General features: G+C 43.0%; 1 protein-coding gene across 5 annotated transcripts in view; it reads right to left on the bottom strand.

The window, feature by feature from the left end:
• The window catches only part of Drp2 (dystrophin related protein 2), a 50,661-nt gene extending 31,898 nt beyond the window's left edge, over positions 1-18,763 (bottom strand). The window contains exons 1-3 of one of the 5 annotated variants that reach the window (XM_008773433.4): positions 18,621-18,763; positions 18,099-18,166; positions 1,315-1,492 (exon numbers count right to left, since the gene is read on the bottom strand). In XM_008773433.4, coding sequence (XP_008771655.1) covers positions 1,315-1,431 — 117 coding nt within the window. In that variant the 5' untranslated portion in view covers positions 1,432-1,492; positions 18,099-18,166; positions 18,621-18,763. Of the gene's footprint in view, positions 1-1,314; positions 1,493-18,098; positions 18,496-18,620 lie in introns of those variants that run through there. The other 4 variants (NM_023971.2, XM_063280291.1, XM_063280292.1 and 1 more) reach the window with 4 other exon arrangements.
• Positions 18,764-22,946: the final 4,183 nt, after the last annotated feature.

The raw sequence follows: 22,946 nt of genomic DNA, 5'->3' as shown, positions 1-22,946 counted from the left end.
CCCCAAGGAAGAGGCGGATTATCCTCTAAGTTGACCTTGCAGTTGAATTTCTCTCTGGCTAAATGCAATCCACCCTAAACCCACCACCTCCAACAACAAAAAAACCAAGAACTAAGAAAAACCTGACCTCACTCACTCTCCTCTGGCTCTTGACTTTTCCTTATTTAGCTTTCCCCAAATGATTCCCATAACACTTGTATTCTCGGTCTACTGTTTGTGTGCTTCCCTTCTCCCTATAGACTCACCTGCTATCTGTGCCCTTAGCACTGAGACTCAGCACTGCAGCTCATCTGTGACTCTCTAGGATACACAGCACTTCTCTATGCCAGAACAGTCTCTAGACCCAAAAGCATCGCAGGAAAACTCAAAGAATGCCTATCTCTAGACATCCTTTCTCATTGTCAGGAAAGGTGGTTTCTTCCTCTCTAGATTGCTACTTCTCACCAATTTACCAACACACCACACCACCACCCCCCACACACACACTGTACTGGCTTATTTTGTGTGTCAACTTGACACAAGATGGATTTATCACAGCCCCTTGTGGGTGGTGCCATCCCTGGGCTAGTAGTCTCGGATTCTATAAGAAAAGAAGCTGAGTAAGTCAAGGGAAGCAAGCCAGTAAGCAGCACCCGCACCCCTCCATGGCCTCTGCATCAGCTCCTGCCTCCAAGTTCCTGCCCTGTGTGTGTTCCTGTCCTGACTTCCTTTGGTGAGGAACAGCAAAGTGTAAGCTGAATAAACACTCTCCTCCCCAACTTGCTTCTTTGTCATGATGTTTTGTGCAAGAATAGAAACTCTGACTAAGGCACACATACACACTCCACCACCACTACCACCAACATCACAACACCATACTCCTAGAGAAGAGAGAGGCTGGTATGATCCAGGAGCTCCAAGACTGGGAGGAGAGAGAGAGAAAGAGAGAGAGAGAGAAAGAGAGAGAGAGAGAGAGAGAGAGAGAGAGAGAGAGAGAGAGAGAGAGATTGATTCTTAGGCCATGCCTTAAAGAATCATATCCCTTTGTGGCCTCCCCAGACCTATAACCCTCAGAAGGGGTTAACATGGGATCGATCCTGCCTTAGACATAATGAGCCATTGGGTTGCCTAGCTGTACATCTTTCTTTGCTGTATGTCCCTCATTAGCGACCTCATGGCTGGTAAGGGGTGAGCTGCTGCAGGCTCGGTGCTATCTAAGGGAGGGTTTTCATATACACACGAGTTTCCTTGCACCTTATGAACTATAGGTGCCATATTTGTTCATATAGATCCAGTCTTTTGACACAGGCCTTTCTTTTACTAATGGACACTTACCTGAGGCTGGGGACAGGTGTTTCGGAGGCTGCTGCTGTGATGAAACCTGTCAGCAGCATGCCACTCATGACATCGTGGGAGGGTGTAAGGGCATCCCTGCATGACCAAAGGTTGCATCAGAACCAAGGCTCATGGAGGGTGAGGATTGGCAGTAGACCAACTGTGGAGCATCAAACACCTGGAAGTGTAATGAGAAGAGATTTAGAGCTAAGCCTAGGAGAAGCCATTGGAGTTAGCATCACTTAACAGCTGCACGAATCAGCAAGCCATGAGACAGGCATCCCCAGCTAACGAACCCAATAGGTCAGCTATTGTATATCGTGTGCCATAAATGATTGACTGTTAGCCAAGGACGTATTTATTGTTACCTATTATGCTTTGTGCTAAAGACATAAAGGTGAATTACTATGATATAGGCTGAAGAGGCAGCTTTTAGGTAAGCTAATAATTGTAATAAAATAGTCACATGCCAAATACTATGATCAAGGCCAGCCTAGGTTATGGGGGTACAAGGCATATCTAAGATTACCCAGATTCAGAAGGACTGCATTTGAAGGCTTCTGGAGATAGATCAGTCAGTTAAGTGCTTGCTCCATAAGCACAAGGACTTTAATTTGATCCTCAGAACACACAAGTTTTAAAAAAGTGTGCATTATAGCATGTGTTCATGGGGTTGGGGATTTAGCTCAGTGGTAGAGCACTTGCCTAGCAAGCGCAAGGCCCTGGGTTCGGTCCCCAGCTCCAAAAAAAAAAAAAAAAAAAAGAAAAAAGAAAAAAGAAAAATAGCATGTGTTCATAATCCTAACACTGGGGGGGGGGGGAGATAGGCAGATTCATGGGGCACAGCAGCTAGCCAGCCTAGCATACTTGTCAAGCTCCGTGCAATGAGAGACTCTGTCTCAAATTGTTTAAAAAAAGGAGGCTCCTGAGGTTGAGCTCCGTTTCCCATAGAAATGCATGCACATTAAGCATATGCTCCTGCACATACATGCACACACACAGACACACACATACACACACACACCACACACACACACAAACACACGCTACAAAGAGTCCGCTTCTAACACACACACACACACACAAATACACACACACACTACAAAAAGACTGCTTCTAACACACACACACACACACACACACACAACAAAGAGACTGCTTTTAGGATAAGGCAGAATGGTTTGTCTATTTAGAAAAGGAGAGAGAGGGAGAAGGGCATTAATTGTTGACCCATCTATTTAAAGGCTGATGTCACAAAAAGGCAAAGCATATTCAGGTGAATTCAGTGTGGCTAGAGTTTAGGAGACACAGACAGGGCGAAGACATAGTGCCTGCTCCAAGGAGGTTCCATACAGAGAAAAGAAACAGGGAGAATAAAGACCATAAATTGTCACACGCATTAATATTAAAACGAGTGATGGGATGCAGTTTAGAAAGCGATGAGGACAAGATGAATTCTATCCAGTCGTGTCATGAAAATGTCCCTAGAGGAAGTGTACGGTAGATGAGTCATGGAAGAGCAGGGGATTGCATTAGGTAGGAAAGATAAAAAAGAATGTTCCGAGTGGCAAATAAAAATCATGTGTAGTGTAAAGAGAAAACAAAATAGGCGCCAGATCAGGCCCTGTCCTGAAGGACAAACAAAAGATTCTAGCTTTTGTCTTGTAGACAACAGGGAGGCACTGAAGATTTTAAGCAGGAAAGTGACATGGCCATATTTCCCTCTACTTGCCTTGTGTGGTGATTCTCCCAGGGGAAGAGCATGCCGAGAAGCCAGAATATAATAAACAGGTAGGCAGGATGTGTGAGCAGACAGCAAGCTTTGAGGTACACTGAAGAGGTAAAATGTTTGGGACTCAGTGACCAATTGGATGTGAAAGGTAAGGGAGGTGAAGGAGTCAAAATTTCTAATTTGGGAGTTAGATGGGTAACATTGCCAACAGCAAGAGCAGAAATACAGGGAAAGAAGACATTTGGTGGGGTGAGGGGTGAGGACAATGTTACATAATCGGCTATACTGGAGACATTTAGCCTTACATATCAGGATTGTTGAGTTTTGAAAAGGAGATGGATGAACAAAAAAGTAGATGCACAAACCAAGTGGCAGCTTAATAAATGCATACAACATGAGGAGAAGCAGCAACATTGATACTTGAAAATAATAACGGTAATCTCTTTTAATGTGTGGCCAAAACAGTCCCTCCTCCAAAGGGGAAGAAGCAATCATCTTTGATTCCCGGTGGTGATGATAAAATGGTGACCATTTTTAGACTCTATTCCACTAGTTCCCAACATTTTATATATAAAGGTCCCTTCCTAAGATGAAGAAAGTCTCACTTCACCCACTCACTCCTACTATAGTAGCTGTACTTTTAGAACTTCCAGAATGAGAAAACACTTAACACATTTAGACATCTGTAGACTTCATGCATCAAGTACCCTTCTCTCTTCTTCAAGGGTTCATGGTAGCCAAGATGGAGGACTATTTCAGAGTCTGAGGTCTGTAGCATGAGGGACACTTTGTCATGATTTAAAATCCCCGACAATTACACAACTCCACAGTTTTCTTCCTACAAAAAGATTGCCAGAGGATGGCTGAAAATATGATTCCCTCATTCAGATACCAACAGTAAAAGATCAGTCACTCAGGTGAAATATAACTTATTGAAATGGATGTGGTGGTGCACACCTTTAATCCCGGAACTCGGGAGGCAGAGGCAGGTAGATCTCTGAAGAGTTCAAAGGTAGCTAGTCCAGAACAGTTTTATTTTTGGTGAATTCACAAGTAGTTCACGTTCTTACAATTCAAAAGGTGTTTTTAACCTGCAGTGCTAGCAATTGAATCCAGAAACTCAGGCATACTAAGCAAGTTCTATATGACTGAACTACATTTTTAGCCATTAAAAGGTTTTCATTTGAAATTTATTTATGTATTTACTTGTAGCACTGGAGGTAGGGCCAGGGCCTTTCAAATGCTAGTCAAGAGCTCTACTACTAAACCTTCATGTACACTCTTTACAGAAGAGCTGGAAAATGTGAAATAAATTGTAGGATGGAATTGAATGTAAGCTATCATATTATCATAACCTAGAGATATCCATTACCGACAGATGGAAAGATATAGTATTTTGTCTTTGAGAAACATATTGGTTAAGTCCCAGGTGTTTTGGAGGACATGTATGCCACTTTTTGAGTCAAGTGTTTGAATGCTTGGCCTCTAGGGAGGAGCATTATTAGGTGAGGCCTTGTTGGAGGAAGCGTGTCACTGTGGGGAGCTGGCTTTGAGGTGTGAGAAGCTCAAGTCAGTTCTCTCCTTGCTTCCTTCCGATCAAAATGTAGAAGTCTCAGCTCCTTCTCCAGCACCATGTCTCCCTGATGCTGCCACGCTCCTGCCATGACAATAATGACTGGAACCTTTGAACTGTAAGCCAGCTCCAATTAAATGTCTTCATTTATAAGAGTTGCTGTGGTCATGGCCATTCCCAGCAATAAAATCCTCACTAAGACAAGATGAAACTGGTTGCCTGTAACCTGGGGCAGGAGAAGAGTCAGAGTAACTAAAAGCAGCCTATTCCAAAGAGAGGAGAGGAAGCGCTTTGGAAATCCATGGAAGTAGTGAGGGATGGTAACCCTGGAAAGCACAGAGAAAATGAGCATTGAGCTAACTAGGGGTACTCTAAACTGAACAGTTCTCTGCCATGTAGTCACTGCTGGGGGGGAAGGCAAGTGGAATTCCCATCCCAAATCCTTTGTTTTCCCCTCTCTGCATTGTCCTAGGGAACAGAGCCCTCCAAAGCAAGCTGTTCAATCAAAACATCTCCATGTAAAACTAAAGAGATATGTAGAGAGCAGTTGTGCAGAAAGCCAAGAAAACATGAAAGAGCAAGGCATCTTGACTCATCCCCCAGAGTACAGCTCCTCAGTCACTGAATTCGAAGATAAAGGAAATGAGTAAATGTTAGGTTGACTTCGAAGGTTAACCAGTCAAGATGATCAGTGAACCCAAAGAGGCTACAGTAAGCACATGACTCTAACTCAGGACCTAGGCAAGAAAGAAGTAACATGGAAGAAAAGTTCAGCAAGAAAGTTGGGATTTGGAAAACAGGAAAAGATAAAATAGAAAAGTTAGAAAATTGGCCAATGAGAAGGTTTAGTGGGTTAAGGTGCTTGCCAGCAAGTCTGACAACCTGAGTTTGATCAATGGGAAATACTCAGTAAATGGAGAAATCAACCCTCAACAATTACTCCCCAACAATAAACAAACAAATTTAATAATGAAATGTTGGAAATGAAAAATCAATAAATCAAAACTTTAAAAACAGTGAAAACATCACCAATAGACTCAACACAGAATATGAGCGATGGCAGACAAGGTCAACAAAACACCACAGTTACAAACAAACATCAATAAGAAAAAAGTGTACAGCACTCAGGAGGCAGAGGCAGGTAGATTTCTGTGAATTCAAAGCCAGCCTGGTCTACGTAGTAAGTTCCAGGACATGTAGAGAGATCCTGCTTCAAAAAACTAAAAGAGAAAACAAATGAGCATAGTCATAAGTTCCAAGAATTTTGGGTCAAAACACCAAAGCACAGGATATGAGTTGAGACAAAACAGAGCACACGGAGAATCTATATAATAGGAGAGCCACATAACCATCCCTAAATCAAGAGAAATAAATGCAAATTCCAGAGATGTTTGGAACTCAACACAGCATGGCAAAGTAAGATCCTCCCTGGCACCCTGAGGTCAAGAAGCCAAAAATACAAACCAAAGAAACAATTTCTAAAGCTGTAAGGCATACTATCACTTACATACAAAAGCAAACACATCAGAAAACATCCTGTCTCTTATCAGCAACCCTAAACCTAACCAATGGAGGAGAAGAAGATACTTCGGAATGTAAGTAACTGATGGAGACCCAATCAAAACATGATTTATAATAGCTGCAGAGAGTGCTGTGGTCATTGGTTCTGGCATTGGACCAGACCCAGAGTGAAATCTACACTCTATAACTACCAACAATGTGGCCTGGAATACCTTTATCTCTCAGAGCATCAGTACTCTCATCTGTAAAATGGGTATAAGAATAGTACTGACCTTATGAAATTGTTCTTATTATTAAAGTCAGTCATGTTAACATACTTCCTGGCAGTAGGGCATGGCTGAGTGCTACCTATAATCATCATTATATCCTATCTTACTGAATCGGTATACCACAATTCATTTTATGATGTGGTCATATATTTATAGTTCTTTTGCTTTAGAATTCAAATTGCAGTGAACAACTTTCTGCATAATTATGATCCTCAATATAATTTCCTGAAATGGGAGAAACAAAAGCTCCCCAAAAGCCCTCCAAAAGACCTTAGTACTTGACATGTATATTTAAAGCATCTTAGAAAAAAGTTACATTGGTTTATACTACCACAAACAATGTATGCGTGTGCTAACTTCCTAGAACACTTGCCAACAGCATGTATCCCTGTTTTGTCAATTTTGAGATTTGCCCCTCCACACCTGTTTAGTAGACACTTGCATTTCTTCTTCTGTAAACTGTTTTGAGAGTGGCTTTTTATAAAATATAGTGTGCTGACACTTGACTGCAATCCCAGCATTGCAGAGGCAAAGGAAGAAACATTGTCACCAATTCAAGGCCAGCTTATCTACATAGCAAGGTGCCCAGCCAACCAGGGCTATAGTGAGAAATCCCTGCTCCAATAAACACAACAACAAAACAGAATTCTTTAAAAAATATCACTTTCCTTCTCATTGTTCTGCTAACCTGTCACCAGAGAAAATTGAGATAAACTGAGGAATAAAAAAAAATCATACCTTTTAAGTCATGGTGGCCCTCCCCTTAAATCTCACTGGTCTTGAAGCAGAGGCAGGTGGATCTCAGTGAGTTCAAGGCCAGCATGGTCTATAAAGGAGGTTTCAGGACAGCCAGGGCTACATAAGAAAGAGACCCTGTCTCAATTTCCTTCCCCAAAAGATGAACATAACACAGACAAAAAGAATCACCTCTTCCTGTCCCAGCTTCCAGTCCCAGAATCCTCTGTTTTCAGCCTTTTGTTTTATGACCTTAAGCCATTCCGCCTCTTTAAGCCTCACTTTTTACATTTGTTATTCACTGACATTTCCGTACGTGCGTAGACTGTATTTTGATTAAATTCACTCCCGATTACCTTCTCTCCCTGCTCTCCAGCCAGCTCAACCTCTCCTCCCTAACAAATTCCCCTTCTACTTTTGTTTTTCCTTTTTGTTTTGTCGTTTGCTTACGGAGTTTAATTAGGGTTATTTGCATAAACATAAATAGGAGGTTGTTCATTGGAGCATGGACAACTAACCAGTGACTACACCACTGAAGAAAATGACTCCTCCCCCAAGCAACCATTAACTGCCAATAATAACTCCTCAAGGAGGGGTGGAGCCTCCTGAGCCCCTCCTCCATTCATGATTGACTGTTGAAGGGCCCCATCTTGTGCAGGCCTTGTGTAGGTAATCAGTCTGTACGCACAGGAACACAATGATTTAGGACTTATTTTGCTATTCTGTCAAATGTAAGTGTTTAAGATTGGCAGGCATCAAAACACTATTATTCCCACTCTGTACAGCGTGAGCTTGAAGCGTGCTAAACTGTCTTTCAGGCTCTTTTACACAGGAGCCAGGCACTGTGGTCAGCACTTAAGAGGAAGAGAGAGGAGGATGGAGATTTCAAAGTCATTCTTGAGTACATAGCAGTTTGATGTCAGCCTGAGATGAGTGAGACTTTGTCTCAAACAAAGAAATAAACAAAAGCAAGCAAGCCAGCAAACAGAAAAAAAGATTTTTAGCATAATCTGGCAAGGCTGTCCTAGCAAAGAATTATAATTTCTTTTTCAGATGAACATGCTGAGATATAACTGAACCTATCCAGAGCCCTTGATTTCTGCTTTGTTCTATGGCGCGCGTGCGTGCGTGCGTGCGTGTGTGCGTGTGTGCGTGCGTGCGTGCGTGCATGCGTGTGTGTGTGTGTGTGTGTGTGTGTGTGTTATACAATGAGATGACTCAGTAGACACGGACAACAGCGCTCAAGCCTGACAATCTGAGTTCCATCTGACTTCCATACATACACTGTGCATGTACAGTTATATGTAGATCCAATAAATAAATAAATAAATAAATAAATAAATAAATAAATAAATAAATGTAAACAAGTTAAATAGACCCGGCATGTGTGCACACATGTGCAAGTGTGTGTGTGTGTGTGTGTGTGTGTGTGTGTGTGTGTGTGTGTGTAACTTGAGATTGAGTTTCATGCATGCTAGGCTAGTGCTCTATCACTGAATTACATCCCTAGCCATTTTCCGTTTTGAGACAGAATTCTACTTTTTATCAGACTGGCCGTGAAATTGAGGTCTTTCTGCTTCGGCTTCTTAAGTAGCTAAAATCATAGACATGTACCACTGTACATAGTTAAAATATATTTTCATAAATTTAAAGACAAGAAATAAACCAAGATGGTTACTCTTCATTTGCTCCCAAAAATGAAAATATGCCCTTCTATTTATATATTTCCAAAATATCATTTGGAAGTATATAAAATAATTTGTTACCATTGGAAAAGGGAAGTGAATGGCTATTGTAGAGAAATTCTTTTCCATTTCTTTGGAATTTTTTCCCTTAAAAATCAGTATGCTTATAAAAAAGTGTATTGGAGATCTATGCAAAATATATTAAATTATTGTACGTACATCCCAACATAATCACAGACCAGGTGGAAAAATAAAATTGTAATCTACACCATAAAAATCTCATGTCACCAACAGGAAATATAAATTTATGGATTGATTTTATTTATTTATTTATTTATTTATTTATTTATTCATTTATTTATTTGTGTTTGAGTGTCTGCCTGCATGTATGTACCTGTACTATGTGTGTGCTCCTGGAACTGGAGTTACAGACAGTTGTGAGCAAAATATGGTGTTGGGGTAAAAATTAAAAAGGCAGCGGAACCAGTTCCTGTTCATTCTCATTCCACGTGGCTCCAGCTGTTTCTCTGCCAGTCGCTTTCACACACAGTCTCCTTGCTGGGTAAAATCAAAGTTCCAAAACTTGTAATTTAGCAATTAGATTTATATGTTAAATACTCCATCCATAATACATCCACACAATAAATTCACTGCCAATTAATAAAGATTTAAACTGCCCACCTAGACAAGATAAAATTGAGTCCACCTGGATCTGGATCATCCTGCTTTGTAGTCTCCATCTTGATTTGCCTTGCTCCTTGTCCTCCTCCCTCCTTCCTAGACTTTTCCCTGTCTACCCATCCTTCTCATCCAATGATAGGCTATGCCTTATCCTGGACCCGCCTTGCTGCATAATGACATCATTCTACAACATGGGTGCTGGGAACTGAACCCAGGTCCTCTGCAAGATCAATGAGTGCTCCTAACTGATGAAGCATCTCTCCAGTTTAGAAATGTAGGTTTTAAACTCAACATTCTTTTATGCTTTTTTGAATTTTCATCATGTAAATATATTAAGTGTTTCAAAGCAGCGACTTTCTCCTTTCTCCCCACTTTCCTCTAAGATGCCACCGGAGCCTGTGAAGGCTGGTGTGAATTGTCAACTTGGCAGAAGCTAGAATCACCTTGTAGGCAATGAGGAATTATCTAGATTAAGAGTGGGCTCTGAAGGTGCAGGCAGACAGGAGCCGGATGTAGATCTCTCCTGAGAGACACAGCCAGAATACAGCAAATACAGAGGCGAATGCCAGCAGCAAACCACTGAACTGAGAACAGGACCCCCGTTGAAGGAATCAGAGAAAGAACTGGAAAGCTTGAAGGGGCTCGAGACCCCAAAAGTACAACAATGCCAAGCAACCAGAGCTTCCAGGGACTAAGCCACTACCTAAAGACTATACATGGACTGACCCTGGACTCTGACCCCATAGGTAGCAATGAATATCCTAGTAAGAGCACCAGTGGAAGGGGAAGCCCTGGGTCCTGCTAAGACTGAACCCCCAGTGAACGTGATTGTTGGGGGGAGGGCGGCAATGGGGGGAGGATGGGGAGGGGAACACCCATAAAGAAGGGGAGGGGGAGGGGTTAGGGGGATGTTGGCCCGTAAACCGGGAAAGGGAATAACACTTGAAATGTAAATAAGAAATACTCAAGTTAATAAAAAAAGAAAAAGAAAAAAAAAGAGTGGGCTCTGAGAATGTCTGTGAAAGACTGCCTTCATTGTGTTAATCCATGTTTAAAAAAAAGACCCATTTTAACCGAAGGTGAGCCCATTCCCTGTGGAGAATCTTGGAATGAATAAAATGTACAAAGGAGCTGAGCATTCAGCTCTCTCTATTTCCTTATTGCTGGTGTGATGTGACAAGCAACTTCAAGCCCCTGTGTCCTTGACTTACCTGCTGTCTCAGGGTCTCTATTGCTGTGATAAAATGCCATGACTAAAAGCAATATGGGAAGGAAAGGGTTCATTAGGTTACATATCTGCTGAGGGAAGCCAAGGCAGGAACTGAGGCGGGGGACATGGATGGGTGCTGCTTTCTGCCTTGCTCCCTATGGCTTGATCCACCTGCTTTCTTATAGAACCCAGGACCACCACCCCAGGGGTCACACCACCTACCATGAGTTGGGCCCTCTTACATCAAATCACTAATTAAGGAAATGCCCTACAGACCTTCTATAGGAAGGCAATTTAATGAAAGAATTTTCTCACTTAAGATTCTTTCTTTCCAGATGCATCTAGGTTTGTGTCCAGTTGAAGAAAACCAACCAGCACTCTAACCATGATGTAATACCTGAACGGTGAGCTAAAACAAACCATTTCTCTTTCAGTTACTTTCCCCCAAGTGTTTGTTAGAAGATTCATTTTTTTCACTTTGTGTATGTGTCTGTCTGTCTGTAGGTATATGCCAGTGCTGATGGAGGCCAGAGGCCCAGGATCCCCTGGAACTAGAGTTACAGGTAGTTGTTAATTACTTGGTGTGGGTGCTGGAAATTGAGCTAGCATCCTTTGGAAAAGGAGCAAGTGCCCCTAACCATTGAGCCATCTCTCTGGCCTCTACCCAAGTCCTTTTGTCACAGCAACAGAAAAAGAACTAAGACAAGTTCTTCATTTGTTTGGTGGAAAGAATGATGCAGTAACTTTTCTATACCCAAATAAACAACAGTAGTTATACTCTTCTAACCAGGCATGGTGATTCATACCTGTAAAACTCAGGAGTCTGCAACAGGAGGATTATGGGTCTAAGGACATCCTAGGTGACAAAGAGAGATCCTGTCTCAAAAAAAAACTCCCACAAAATTCCATATGTATGTATGTATATATGTATATGTGTGTGTGTCTTCATTCTAAAGAGTTAACTAAATGTTAATATATAATATATAGTCCTCACAACAATCTTATAAAAGAGTCGTGATCTCAACATACAATGAAAAAACAGGTACACAGACAGAAAGTAGCTTGTTTGGTCATACTGAAACCATGTGGCAAACAGCTAAAGCAGTTCTGCCTCAGAATGCAAGTTCTTCATCATTACATTATGTTCTCTCTGTAAATTCTAGAGCCCACATTGTGAGGCACTGCTGTCACTGGTCCCCTAGCAAGCAGAGGAGGGAGCTTGTTGGAAAGATGAGGGACAATAGAGGAAGAGAGTGGGGAACAAAAGAAAGTAACATATGTGGCCATGTGCCTGTGTGTGCATGCATGTGTATGTACATGTGTGTGTGCGTGTGTGCTTGTGTGTGTTTGAGATTCAAGTACATTATATACATGTATGAAAATGCCATAAATTAAACACAGATACATACAGAGTTTGGGAGAAATGATGGATACCAAGGAGAGTAGCTAGGAGGGGCTGGAGGAAGGAAAGGGAGGAGGGAAAGCAATTTAATTCTATTTTAACTAAAAATATTATTTTAGGCAGCGTGTGGTCCCACATGACTTTAATCCCAGAACTCTGGAGGCAGAGGCAGGCTCTGTGAGTTTGAGACCAGTCTGGTCTATAGAGTGAGTTCCAGGACAGCTAGGAGTACACAGAGAAACCCCATCTAAAAACAAAATCATTTGAAATGGTTTTATATTTTATTTAGCTCAGAGTTTTAGAAGTGAATGCAGTGAAACAAGCATTATGACCCTAGTCCAGGCTGTGTCACATCACGGTGGTGCCCTTGCATCTCTATGTGTTTATGCCTTCCTGACCCTCCTCATTCTTCCCTCCTCTTAATAAGGCCAGTAGGCATTAGTCATCATGACTCTACCCTAATCATCTAATCACTTTCCCAAGTGGTGGTATTGCTTTTAATGTTTTTTTAGCATATACTTCTTTTACACAGTGTGTATATGTATATAAACAGACATATAATATAAATGCAACCTGCTGAGTCTGTTTTTGCTGGTACTGTAACTATGGTTTCAGGGCTCACCACTCTGTGTTGGCCAACCCCCAGTAAAGGGACTCAGCCTGGGAGATGCTAATTTTCCTTCTCCTAGCAGCCATTAGTTGCCTGTAGTACTTTGTCTAGGGGTGGTATCTACATTTATTTGTGAGTGTAAGGATAATTTTTGAACATCGTAAGGAATTTTGCTGGTCTAGCAAAGTGGCAGTGGGAGATTTTTTTTTATAAGGTCCATGACTTCACTAGCCCCATGAAGCTAGTTGGTTTCCAGTACAGGGCCTGATTTCCCTCCTGTAAAGTAGGCTTCATCAAAGAAGCATCTCTTTACAGCAAATAGAGATTATCATAGAAAAACAGAACTGGCAGACACACACACACACACACACACACACACACACACACACACGCACACGCAAAAGCAGAATGCAGTGACTGTCTGGGGCGGTATGAGGCTGATGGACCCAGGAAAGCACTTAAATGCCCTTTGCAGGACATCTGAGAAATAAATTTCTGGACTGACAAGCTTCTCAGTTTGAGTTCAGAGCGTCTCCAGTGTCTGGAGCTCAATCGATACTTTAAAATGAACAAATCAACTCTTTCCACCTAACACCCGGCAGTTAGAAACTGACACTACAGAGAGAGCTATAGAAATGGACAAGGATGTCCACTGTTGTGTAGTGTCAAAGAGCAAAAATGTGCAATTGCCTCAGATGTCCGTCACCAGGGGACTGGACAGTGGACCATGCCAGAGAGGAAGCACAGCATGATGGTTAAGGGCATGGGCCCAGAGCCGCAGCGTTTGCCTCTGCATCTGGCTCTGCCACTTACTAACGAAAATCTGCACAAACTCTCTAACCTTATTTTACTTCAGCTGCTACAGCTCTAAAATGGGGTGAACAAAAAGACTGAGCATGTGTGCGTCTTCTTTCACTGCCACGCTGCAAAAACACCACATTGTGAGAGGAAATGTGGTCATGCAGTCTCACCTTGGACTGAGGAGAGAAGTCTGTAGTCATGGAAAACCGCCTCATTCATTGCCTTGTTGCCAGTCGCTAATTCATGCTCTCTGGTGTTTAGCAAGCACTCAAATGTTATCTATGGAGGCCGCTCATACGGGATTGCTATGTAGTTGCTAAAAGGACATAGCTTATGTCTTGATTTGATTTCTGCTGCCATGACTTACAGGTTCTTCCAGAGGGAAGTCAGGGCGGAGACTCAAAGAAGGAACCGGGAGGCAGGAACTGAAGCAGAAGCCATGGGGAAATGTTGCTTTTTGCCTCGCTCCTCCCAGCTTCCTAATCTTGCCTTCTTATACAGAACCCTCTGCCCAGGGGTGCACTGCCCACAGTGGGTTGATCTCTCTGTGCCCAAGATGCCCCCGTGGACTTGTTTACAGCCCGATCTTGCCAAGGCATTTTCTCAGCGAAGCTTTCCTCCTCTGAGGTAACTCTAGCTTGTGTCAAGCTGACAAAAAGCTAACCACTACAGATGCCAAACATGTATATTTTTGTTAAAGAAAACAGCTGTTAAATAGTATGCTTGATAAAAGGCGAATTTTGTAAATGCCTTTACCAATCTATGTGTGAATACATGCAGAAAGAAAGCCTAGACAAATATATTGCAAACTGTTTATTGACACTTCTAGGGAGCTGCATAAATGAAACTCTCTCTCTCTCTCTCTCTCTCTCTCTCTCTCTCTCTCTCTCTCTCTCTCTCTCTCTCTTTAAAAAACCCTGGGTTTTTTGGTTTTTTTTTTTGACAAACCATTTATTATTCTCAGGAGAGAAAAAAGATTGAGTTTTAAGGTGGATATGTGTAGGAAAGAACCAGACAACGGAAGTCTTCCCACTGCTACAGACTCCTTGCCTCAGTCCAAGGTGAGGCTACATGACCACCTTCCTTCTCACAATGTGGCTTTTCTACTAGACAGTATGGTAGTAAGAGAGGAGGCACACATTATATATGTCTTCCTAAAATAATTTCCTATAGTTTCTGGCCAAAGCCAAGTTTCTACTTAGGATATACCTCAACTAATGAATCAGAGAAACTCCAACTGTCAAACTGGAAGAGACCCGTGAGAGTAAAGCAATCCCTTAATTGGCAAATGAAAACAAGGAATGTGTTCCTGAGGTAAGACCTGGAAAGTCTTCTTGAGAAATAAAATGTATTTCCCACTCAAAAGTCTTAAGATCCATCCACGTAGTTGATAATTTTATTCTAAGAGACAAAGAACTCAACAAAACTGGAATTTTCTTTTCTTTCTTTTTTTTTTTTTGGTTCTTTTTTTTTCCGGAGCTGGGGACCGAACCCAGGGCCTTGTGCTTGCTAGGCAAGCGCTCTACCACTGAGCTAAATCCCCAGCACCTGGAATTTTCTTATACCGCTAGTCAGAATGTAAGTTGGAAAGCCATTTTGGAGAGGGAATCGCAATGACTTCTAATGATGCTGTTGCTCATATTTTGTGAGTGAACAATTCCACACCAAATAATCTTCCCGACAGAAGCATTCACCCAAACTCAAGTGCCTAAGAAGGAGCACAGAAGCCGAGGGGTCATAGAGGCAAGCTAGAGATCTAAACATCCACCTGCAGCAGAATGGGTGACTAAATTTCGCTTATGTTCATAAATGCACTCTTGAAAAATGAGTGAATTATTGCCACATATTTCAACATGGATATATTTCACAAGTATAATATTGATTATTAAAAAACAAGTTGCAGTATAATACATACACTGAACACCATTGGAATAAACTTTTAACATACATGAAGCATCAGCATAGGTTCTTTAAACACACACATGGTAAAGATTAGAGTATGAATAAATGAAAGAGAATAGCAAACACTACATCCAGGATACCGTGGAGTGGGGAAGCTTTAATTATGGAAACATAGACTCTATTGGTAATGTCTTTTTTAACCTGAACATCACATTATGTCCAGATCTTACTATGTCTTTCTTATGTGCTTTATGCTGCTTTGAATGTACAAAAACATTTCACAACACAGTGCTTTTTTAAAATACAACAAATCCCATGCTAAATGGAAAGCCAATCATTTTCAGACATAACAAGAGACTATGCAATGTAATAAATGCCGATGTTGCACTCAAAATTTAAAAGATTGTTCCTTAGACCTTCTTCATTTTCCCAGGACTACTTCCGAAGGAGGGAAGCTACTAGAGATCTGGCAGTTGGGTGTAGTCAGACGGGAATTAGGAGAAAATCTTCCAGCCAGTCATTAACTACAGAAAGGAGAGCAATTTTACTAATCTCTTGGGTTTGCGCATTGAAAAATACAATGGTGGAGCAGATTGTCTTAGAGAGTTTTGTTTTCGGATGATTGTGTGTTTGTCTGGTGGGTTAATTGGTTAGCAGGATGCTAAAGCCGTCCTGGTAAAGTGCTCAAGTGTTTCCCATGTCAAAACATTATTCAGATTTATGCAAAGCAGAGTGCCTCATAGCCCTTAGTGTGCTTTATGGACATTGTCACTCTCCAAGAGGGCAATTCAGTTAAAAAGCATTTCCAACCCCTGCCCCCCGAACACATTTTAAATGGAATCTATTAACATTCTCCTAAAACTATTGTCCTAGAAAGATTTTAGCTGTCAGTGTTTGGAATCCTTTGGAAGGACTGGCAAGATGGCCCAGTGGGTAAAGACACCTGCTGGCAAACCTAAGGGCTGAAGTTGGATTCCTGAGACCCACATGGTGGAAAGGGCAGAACTGATTTTTTTTTTTTTTTTTTTTTTTTTTTTGCCAATTGTCCTCTCACTTGCACCTGAGAGTCATGGCACATGCCTCCGTCTCTCTCATATGCACACGAAATAAATTACACTGTAATAAAGGCTCTAGACTCCACTGAGTGGGCTTTCTCTCAGGGAGTGCCTTCTCTGTTTATAAACTCTCTTCTTACCTCCATTAATGACTTGTAACCTCCTCACACAGGCATTATGGCAGATCGATGCGGACACTTGTGAGCACATATGATGGGAAGGCTGTGCCCTAGATGGCCTCTTTATATCTACATTTTAGGCCTCTCCCCTCCTTTGGGTGACAGAGGAGCTGAAAGCTGTTCCTGGTGGGAGCTCAGAGTCACCCAGCTAGGTCCTAAGGGACAAGTCTCTTCCTTCATGCCTTTATCCCATATCAAGAGTTGCCAGGAAGCAGCACTTTGAGGCAGGGGAGGAGCAACTCCATCTTCTTTCAGAAACAGGACATTGACAAACTTCTAGTCCTGAGACTCCTTAGGACCCCCCCCCCCCACACACACACTCAAATCTCAGAAGAATCTGCTGGGGTTTGTGGCTTCCTCTGGACTCTTTGGGCAGGTGATTTACTTGGGAGTCTTTAATTGAGAAATAAAGATTCCTTTGGAAACGTCTATATGTGGAGATTTTCAATGCCTTTGTTCTTTTGAACAATGGAAAGGGAAGCAGAAAGGTATGATCTTTTCCTGACAGTATGTGCCATGTTCTTGACAAAACAGAACACTGGATCTCCTTTCCTAAGATCTCTTCTCCCCACTCCCAGCCACCTCACCTGCTTGGAACCCACAAGGTCTGTCCTTATCTACCTATCAAAAGAAGGATAAAGCATATTTACCCTTCCAGTCCCAGGCCCATGTACCAGGTTGTGGCACTTAGCCTGAGGCTAGGAGAGGCAGGAGTGTGGAAGGAAATGGGGTGTTGGACTCTAGAGAAGTAAGCTCTATTTCAAATCACTCCAAACTATGCTCTGGAGAGGTAAAAGGTGCCTCTCTGGTACAGGAAGACAGAAGAGACAATGGGGAAAATGAAGGGGGTCAGGAAGTCAGTGCAGGCTTGCCTTGAGCCCTTCACCCGGGGCTCTGAGGCCTCAACCCAGTTTACTTCTGGGAAGAACTCCTGTGTCCTGTCTCCTGGCCAGAATACTCATTTGCTCAGAAAATTGGAGGTCCACTGTTGCCTCTCTGAGTAAATGCTTTCCACACACACACACACACACACACACACACACACACACACACACACACACACGCCCCTTCCCTCTTACCAGTAAATCTACCCTTGGACAAAAAGCATGTCATTGAAAAATCGAAGATAAATAAACACCCCATTTCTATCAGAGGAACAAACCTCCTTTCTCTTATTCTTCCTTTAGATCACAATTACTCTTGTAATTGTCTTGAGTTATGATTCTCGGATATCTTTTTCCTTCTTTATGAATCCAATCAGTTGCTACTTCATTAGAAGCATTTTAAATGCAAGTTTTTCCTCAAAGACACATGCAGTCAGACAAGAACAGGCATACAGACAGCCCCCTTAGACAGTACCCTTGAAGCTTCCCTTATTTCAGCCAGCTGAATGAGGGCAAGGCTCGGAAACAATTTCTCTGTGGCCTACCTTCTGATTCCGTCAGGTCTGCGAAGCAGGCGGTAGCTGGAAGCCGGGAGGCCCAGGCTAGGCTGTCTCTGTGAATCAGCAAAGAAGTCCCTCAGACAGGGATGCCGACAGCTGCTGTGTGCACACTCTCCCGGTCTCTCCCACCTCCCTGTCCTCCTCCTCCTTCTCCTCCTCCTCCTCTTCCTTCTCCTCCTCCTCCCCTCTCCGAGCTGCTCTGTGTTGCTATGCAATCATCACCAGTACTAACAGCACCATTCCGACCTCAGGCAAAGATACCCTTGACTGGACGAATGCAGAGAGAGCAAGGACAGTTTTATAAAAGTATCAGTGCCGTGGCGGCTCGCGGAGATTTCAATTCATTTGAAGCAGAAGAGCAAAGCGGAAGAGCCTGAAAAGCAGAGGGAGAGAGGGGGAGAAGGAGGAGAGGCTTCCACTGAGAGGAGGAGACAAAAGAGCTCCGGAGATCAATACAAGCTGCTAAGCTGAGCAAAGAGTCTGGCCCCCAACTTCCACATAACCAACCCAGAGCCAAAAGCAACTTTGGAGCCAGCGGCTGGCAGGGGCCCCTCGGTAGTCCGTCCAGGATTCAATTTCTGTGCCGGGAGCTGAAACACACTGCTCTAACAATTGTCATTGGTACCCAAGGTACGGTCTTGGCTGGGCACAGTGCAATCTGCCAGTGACCTGTGAGCTCTTGGAGCCACTCCCTCCTAGTCCTTCAGTGTGTGAAACTCAACAAGTAAAAGAAAGAAAAGGGACTTGGAATGATTTGAGAAAATAAAGCTTCCTTACTCCCCTCACTGACTACCTACCCTACTCACTATCACAGATTTTTTGCCACACCAGCTCTCACTCCTTTAACTGTTAAAGGTTTAAGTTCCAAACATTTCCAACAGATCTGGATGCAGGATATTATATCGGTGTACAGAGGGCTCGGCACACAGCAGGTCACTTAACATACACGTGCTGAGTGAATGAGGAATGAATGGGTGACCTGATAAAGGCTGTCAGAAAACCCTCGATGCCACCCCCCTGCCCAAAGGAGACTAAGGCTTGAAGCCCTAGAGCTCTAGGCCTTGGCAAAGGGACTCATTCTTTCCTCCCCCTGCGTCTGAGAATTGGGTATGTATGGAGTAAGGGGCTGCTTTGGGTGTTACTGAACTCCTCTGAGGAGGAAACTCCGTATGCTCTGACAGCACTAGAACTTCAAACAGAAAATGCTTCTGGATCTGTGGGATCTTGGATTGGTATTAATATGTCTAAAGTACTGAGAATCATTACAAAGACTATTATTATTATTTTACTTTATTTTGTGATTTAAATGAAAAATTTTTATTTATCTGTTTGTTTGAAATAGGATATCAGGTATCCCAGGCTGACCTCAAACTTGGCACACAGTTAAGGGTGACCTTGAGTTTCTGATCCTTCTGCCTTTACTTCCTGGTGCTGCCATTACAGGGACTGACACTGTGATGGTTTATGCTGTGCTAGGGGACAAATCCAGGGTTTGTCTTTGTTAGGCAAGCACATCACTCTATTCCAAGCCCTGAGAAAGATATCTTTAAATAATTTTAGTGGAAAAATAGTAGTTGTTCATATTCGTGGGAGCGTATCTTTATGTTGTGAGCCAGTCCAACAAACTAATAGAGTACTGTGCCACGGATGTTTTCCGTCTTTTCTTGGTGAAAGTGCTGTTAGAGCCTTTTAGCAGTGTTGAAGGAAGCACATTATTATCTGTGCTCATATGGTACAATATTAGCGTTTTCAATATGATCATTAGTTAAAAGTCGGTGTTAAGAAGGATGATCAAAATGTGAATGCTTCACTCCTTCTTTAAATGAGGAAAAAGAATACCCTTGGCAGGGAAGGGAGAGGCAAAGATTAAAACAGACACTGAAGGAACACCCATTCAGAGCCTGCCCCACATGTGGCCCATACATATACAGCCACCCAATTAGACAAGATGGATGAAGCAAAGAAGTGCAGACCGACAGGAGCCGGATGTAGATCGCTCCTGAGAGACACAGCCAGAATACAGCAAATACAGAGGCGAATGCCAGCAGCAAACCACTGAACTGAGAATAGGTCCCCCGTTGAAGGAATCAGAGAAAGAACTGGAAGAGCTTGAAGGGGCTCGAGACCCCATATGTACAACAATGCCAAGCAACCAGAGCTTCCAGGGACTAAGCCCCTACCCAAAGACTATACATGGACTGACCCTGGACTCTGACCTCATAGGTAGCAATGAATATCCTAGTAAGAGCACCAGTGGAAGGGGAAGCCCTGGGTCCTGCTAAGACTGAACCCCCAGTGAACTAGACTGGTGGGGGGAGGGCGGCAATGGGGGGAGGGTTGGGAGGGGAACACCCATAAGGAAGGGGAGGGGGGAGGGGGATGTTTGCCCGGAAACCGGGAAAGGGAATAACACTCGAAATGTATATAAGAAATACTCAAGTTAATGAAAAAAAAAAAAAGAAAAAGTGGTGTGTGTGTGCGTGCGTGCGTACGTGCGTGCGTGCGTGCGTGTGTGTGTGTGTGTGTGTGTGTGTGTTTCAGGATGAGATTTAAAAGCTGAAGCTTCACCAGTTATGAGGCCAGCCTGATTTACAAAGTGAATTATGGGACAGCCAGGACTACACAGAACAATAACCTTGTATCAACAACAACAATAAATGATGATGATGATGATGATGATGATAAACAACTAACAACCTCTCCACCCCCTGCAAAAAAAAAAAAACCCTGAAAGTTACTAGCTTCAACAAATGGCTAGAAATAAAAGCCCTCTTCAAAGCAAACAAAATGGGAGCTAACTGTCCTTCCCTGAAGCTAGCTATTTATTTATTATCCCATGTGTGAGCGAGGTTTGTCTACCTATATGTATATGTACCACATGTATGTCTGATGCCAGTGGAGGTCAGAGGAGGATGTCAGATTACCTAGAACTGGAGTTAGGAATGGTCATGAGCCATCTTGTGGGTGCTGGGAACTGAAGCTGAGTCCTCTTTTAACCATAGAGAGAAAGAGATTAGGGCCCTGCCAGGTGTAAGAAAGGTCACTGGTTTCTGGAACACGAGGATCAGCCTTTGATTTTTCAAAGACCACATAAAACAGTCCCAGGAGGTAACAAGCTCCTGGAAACAAAGCCATGTCAAGATGTGTGGCAGAGACAATTAGATCCCTAGAGCTTGCGGGCCAGCTAACCTGGGCACTTGGCAAAGTTCCAAGACAATAAATGACCCTGTGTGAAACAAAAAGTGGAAAGCATAGAACCCTTGTGATTGTCCTCTGGCCTCCATACTAAGACACATCCCAATCCCCTACTCCCTACACGAACATGCAGAGGTCCACTCACACAAGCACTGAGCAGACTAGGTTTTTTGTTGTTATTGGTCAACTTGGTACAAGCTAGAGTCATCTGAGAAAGGGGGAATAGAAGTCAATAAAAGAATTTCCTCTACCACATTGGCCTATAGGGGAGTCTAGGGGAGATTTTCTTAAGCAATGATTGATGTGCCCACCCATTGTGGGCAGCGCCATCTCTAAGAAGGTGAAGCTGGGTTTAAAAAGCAAGCCTCGTAGGGGTTGGGGATTTAGCTCAGTGGTAGAGCACTTGTCTAGCAAGCGTAAGGCCCTGGGTTCGGTCCCCAGCTCCGGAAAAGAAAAAAAAAAAAAAGCAAGCCTCGTAAGTCACGGAGCACAAGCCAGTAAGCAGCATTTGTGCATAGTCTCCATTTTAGTTCCTGCTTTCAGGTTCCAGCCTTGGCTTCTTCAACAGGGGACTGTAACGTGAAAGTCAGATAAACCCTTCCCTTCCCAGGTTGCTTTAGGTTGTGATCTTTTACCACAACAATAGAAAGCAAACCAGAAGAGACACTACTGCCAACAAAAAAGAAGTGGCTGGTTTCTGGGGGAGCTTTAGAGAACCTGTCCGATCTCAACAAGGATACCTTCAACCAATCTTTTACTAACTAGCGAGCACCACCCAGGCCTGATGGTGCACTTGGTCACTGGTTTTCCCATGACCTCCAGACCACGCGTCTCAGAAGTCCTTTACAACTGACTGGAAATGACTTTGAAGAGGTGATAACCAGAAAGAAGAGCAGAGGGAAGGTTCCGAGACTGTGTTTGGGCTGGCATGGACATAGAATAAAAACGCAGAAACAAAGTAAGCACAGGGAGCCTGAATCATTGCTGACCTTGGCACCACCTCAGGAGCACACCCCAGAGAACCACAGACAAGATCTAGAAGGAGGAAGGTGGGGGCGCCTGCTGGGGTACATGATCTTTATTGGCACTTGGACTTGTGTAAGTCACAAGAAGCATTTGTAATAATCCTTTACGTTTCCCTTTTCTGTTCCTAGAGCAAGCATTCAGACTGCAGATGCAAAAATACCACGTCAGTCTCAGTGAAAATATATCCATAGAGTTTATCCTGTGGGTGCAACAAAATGCTTCTCAAAATTCCTTTCTCACAGACTAGTATAGCAGAAGGGATCTTTCTTCCTTGCTTTTTAGATTAATGCTTCTGAGAGCCCCTTTGAGACAAAAAACATTAAACAGCCAATAGCTGGTGTCTTCTTTTCCTCACTGCTGTGACAGAACTACTGACAAAAGCAATTTAAGGAAGGAAGGGGCCTAGGGAGATGGCTCAGCAGGTGAAGGTGCTTGCAGCCAAGCTTAGCAACCTAAGTTCGGTTTGGAGACCCTGTTGTGTAACAGTTTCCTCTGAGATGAAACCATTCCAGCTTGCAGTGAAACTCTTCAAATAGGAAGGTAAACAGCTCAAGATAGCTTCAGGAAGTCCCTGAAACTGAACAGCGTGACTAGAAGAACCCTCCTTGCCAA

This window comes from Rattus norvegicus, chromosome X, assembly GCF_036323735.1.
Source record: "Rattus norvegicus strain BN/NHsdMcwi chromosome X, GRCr8, whole genome shotgun sequence".
NCBI lineage: Eukaryota > Metazoa > Chordata > Mammalia > Rodentia > Muridae > Rattus > Rattus norvegicus.
Note: the sequence above shows the minus strand (reverse complement) of the source record. Positions and strands in the feature narration are given on the sequence as shown.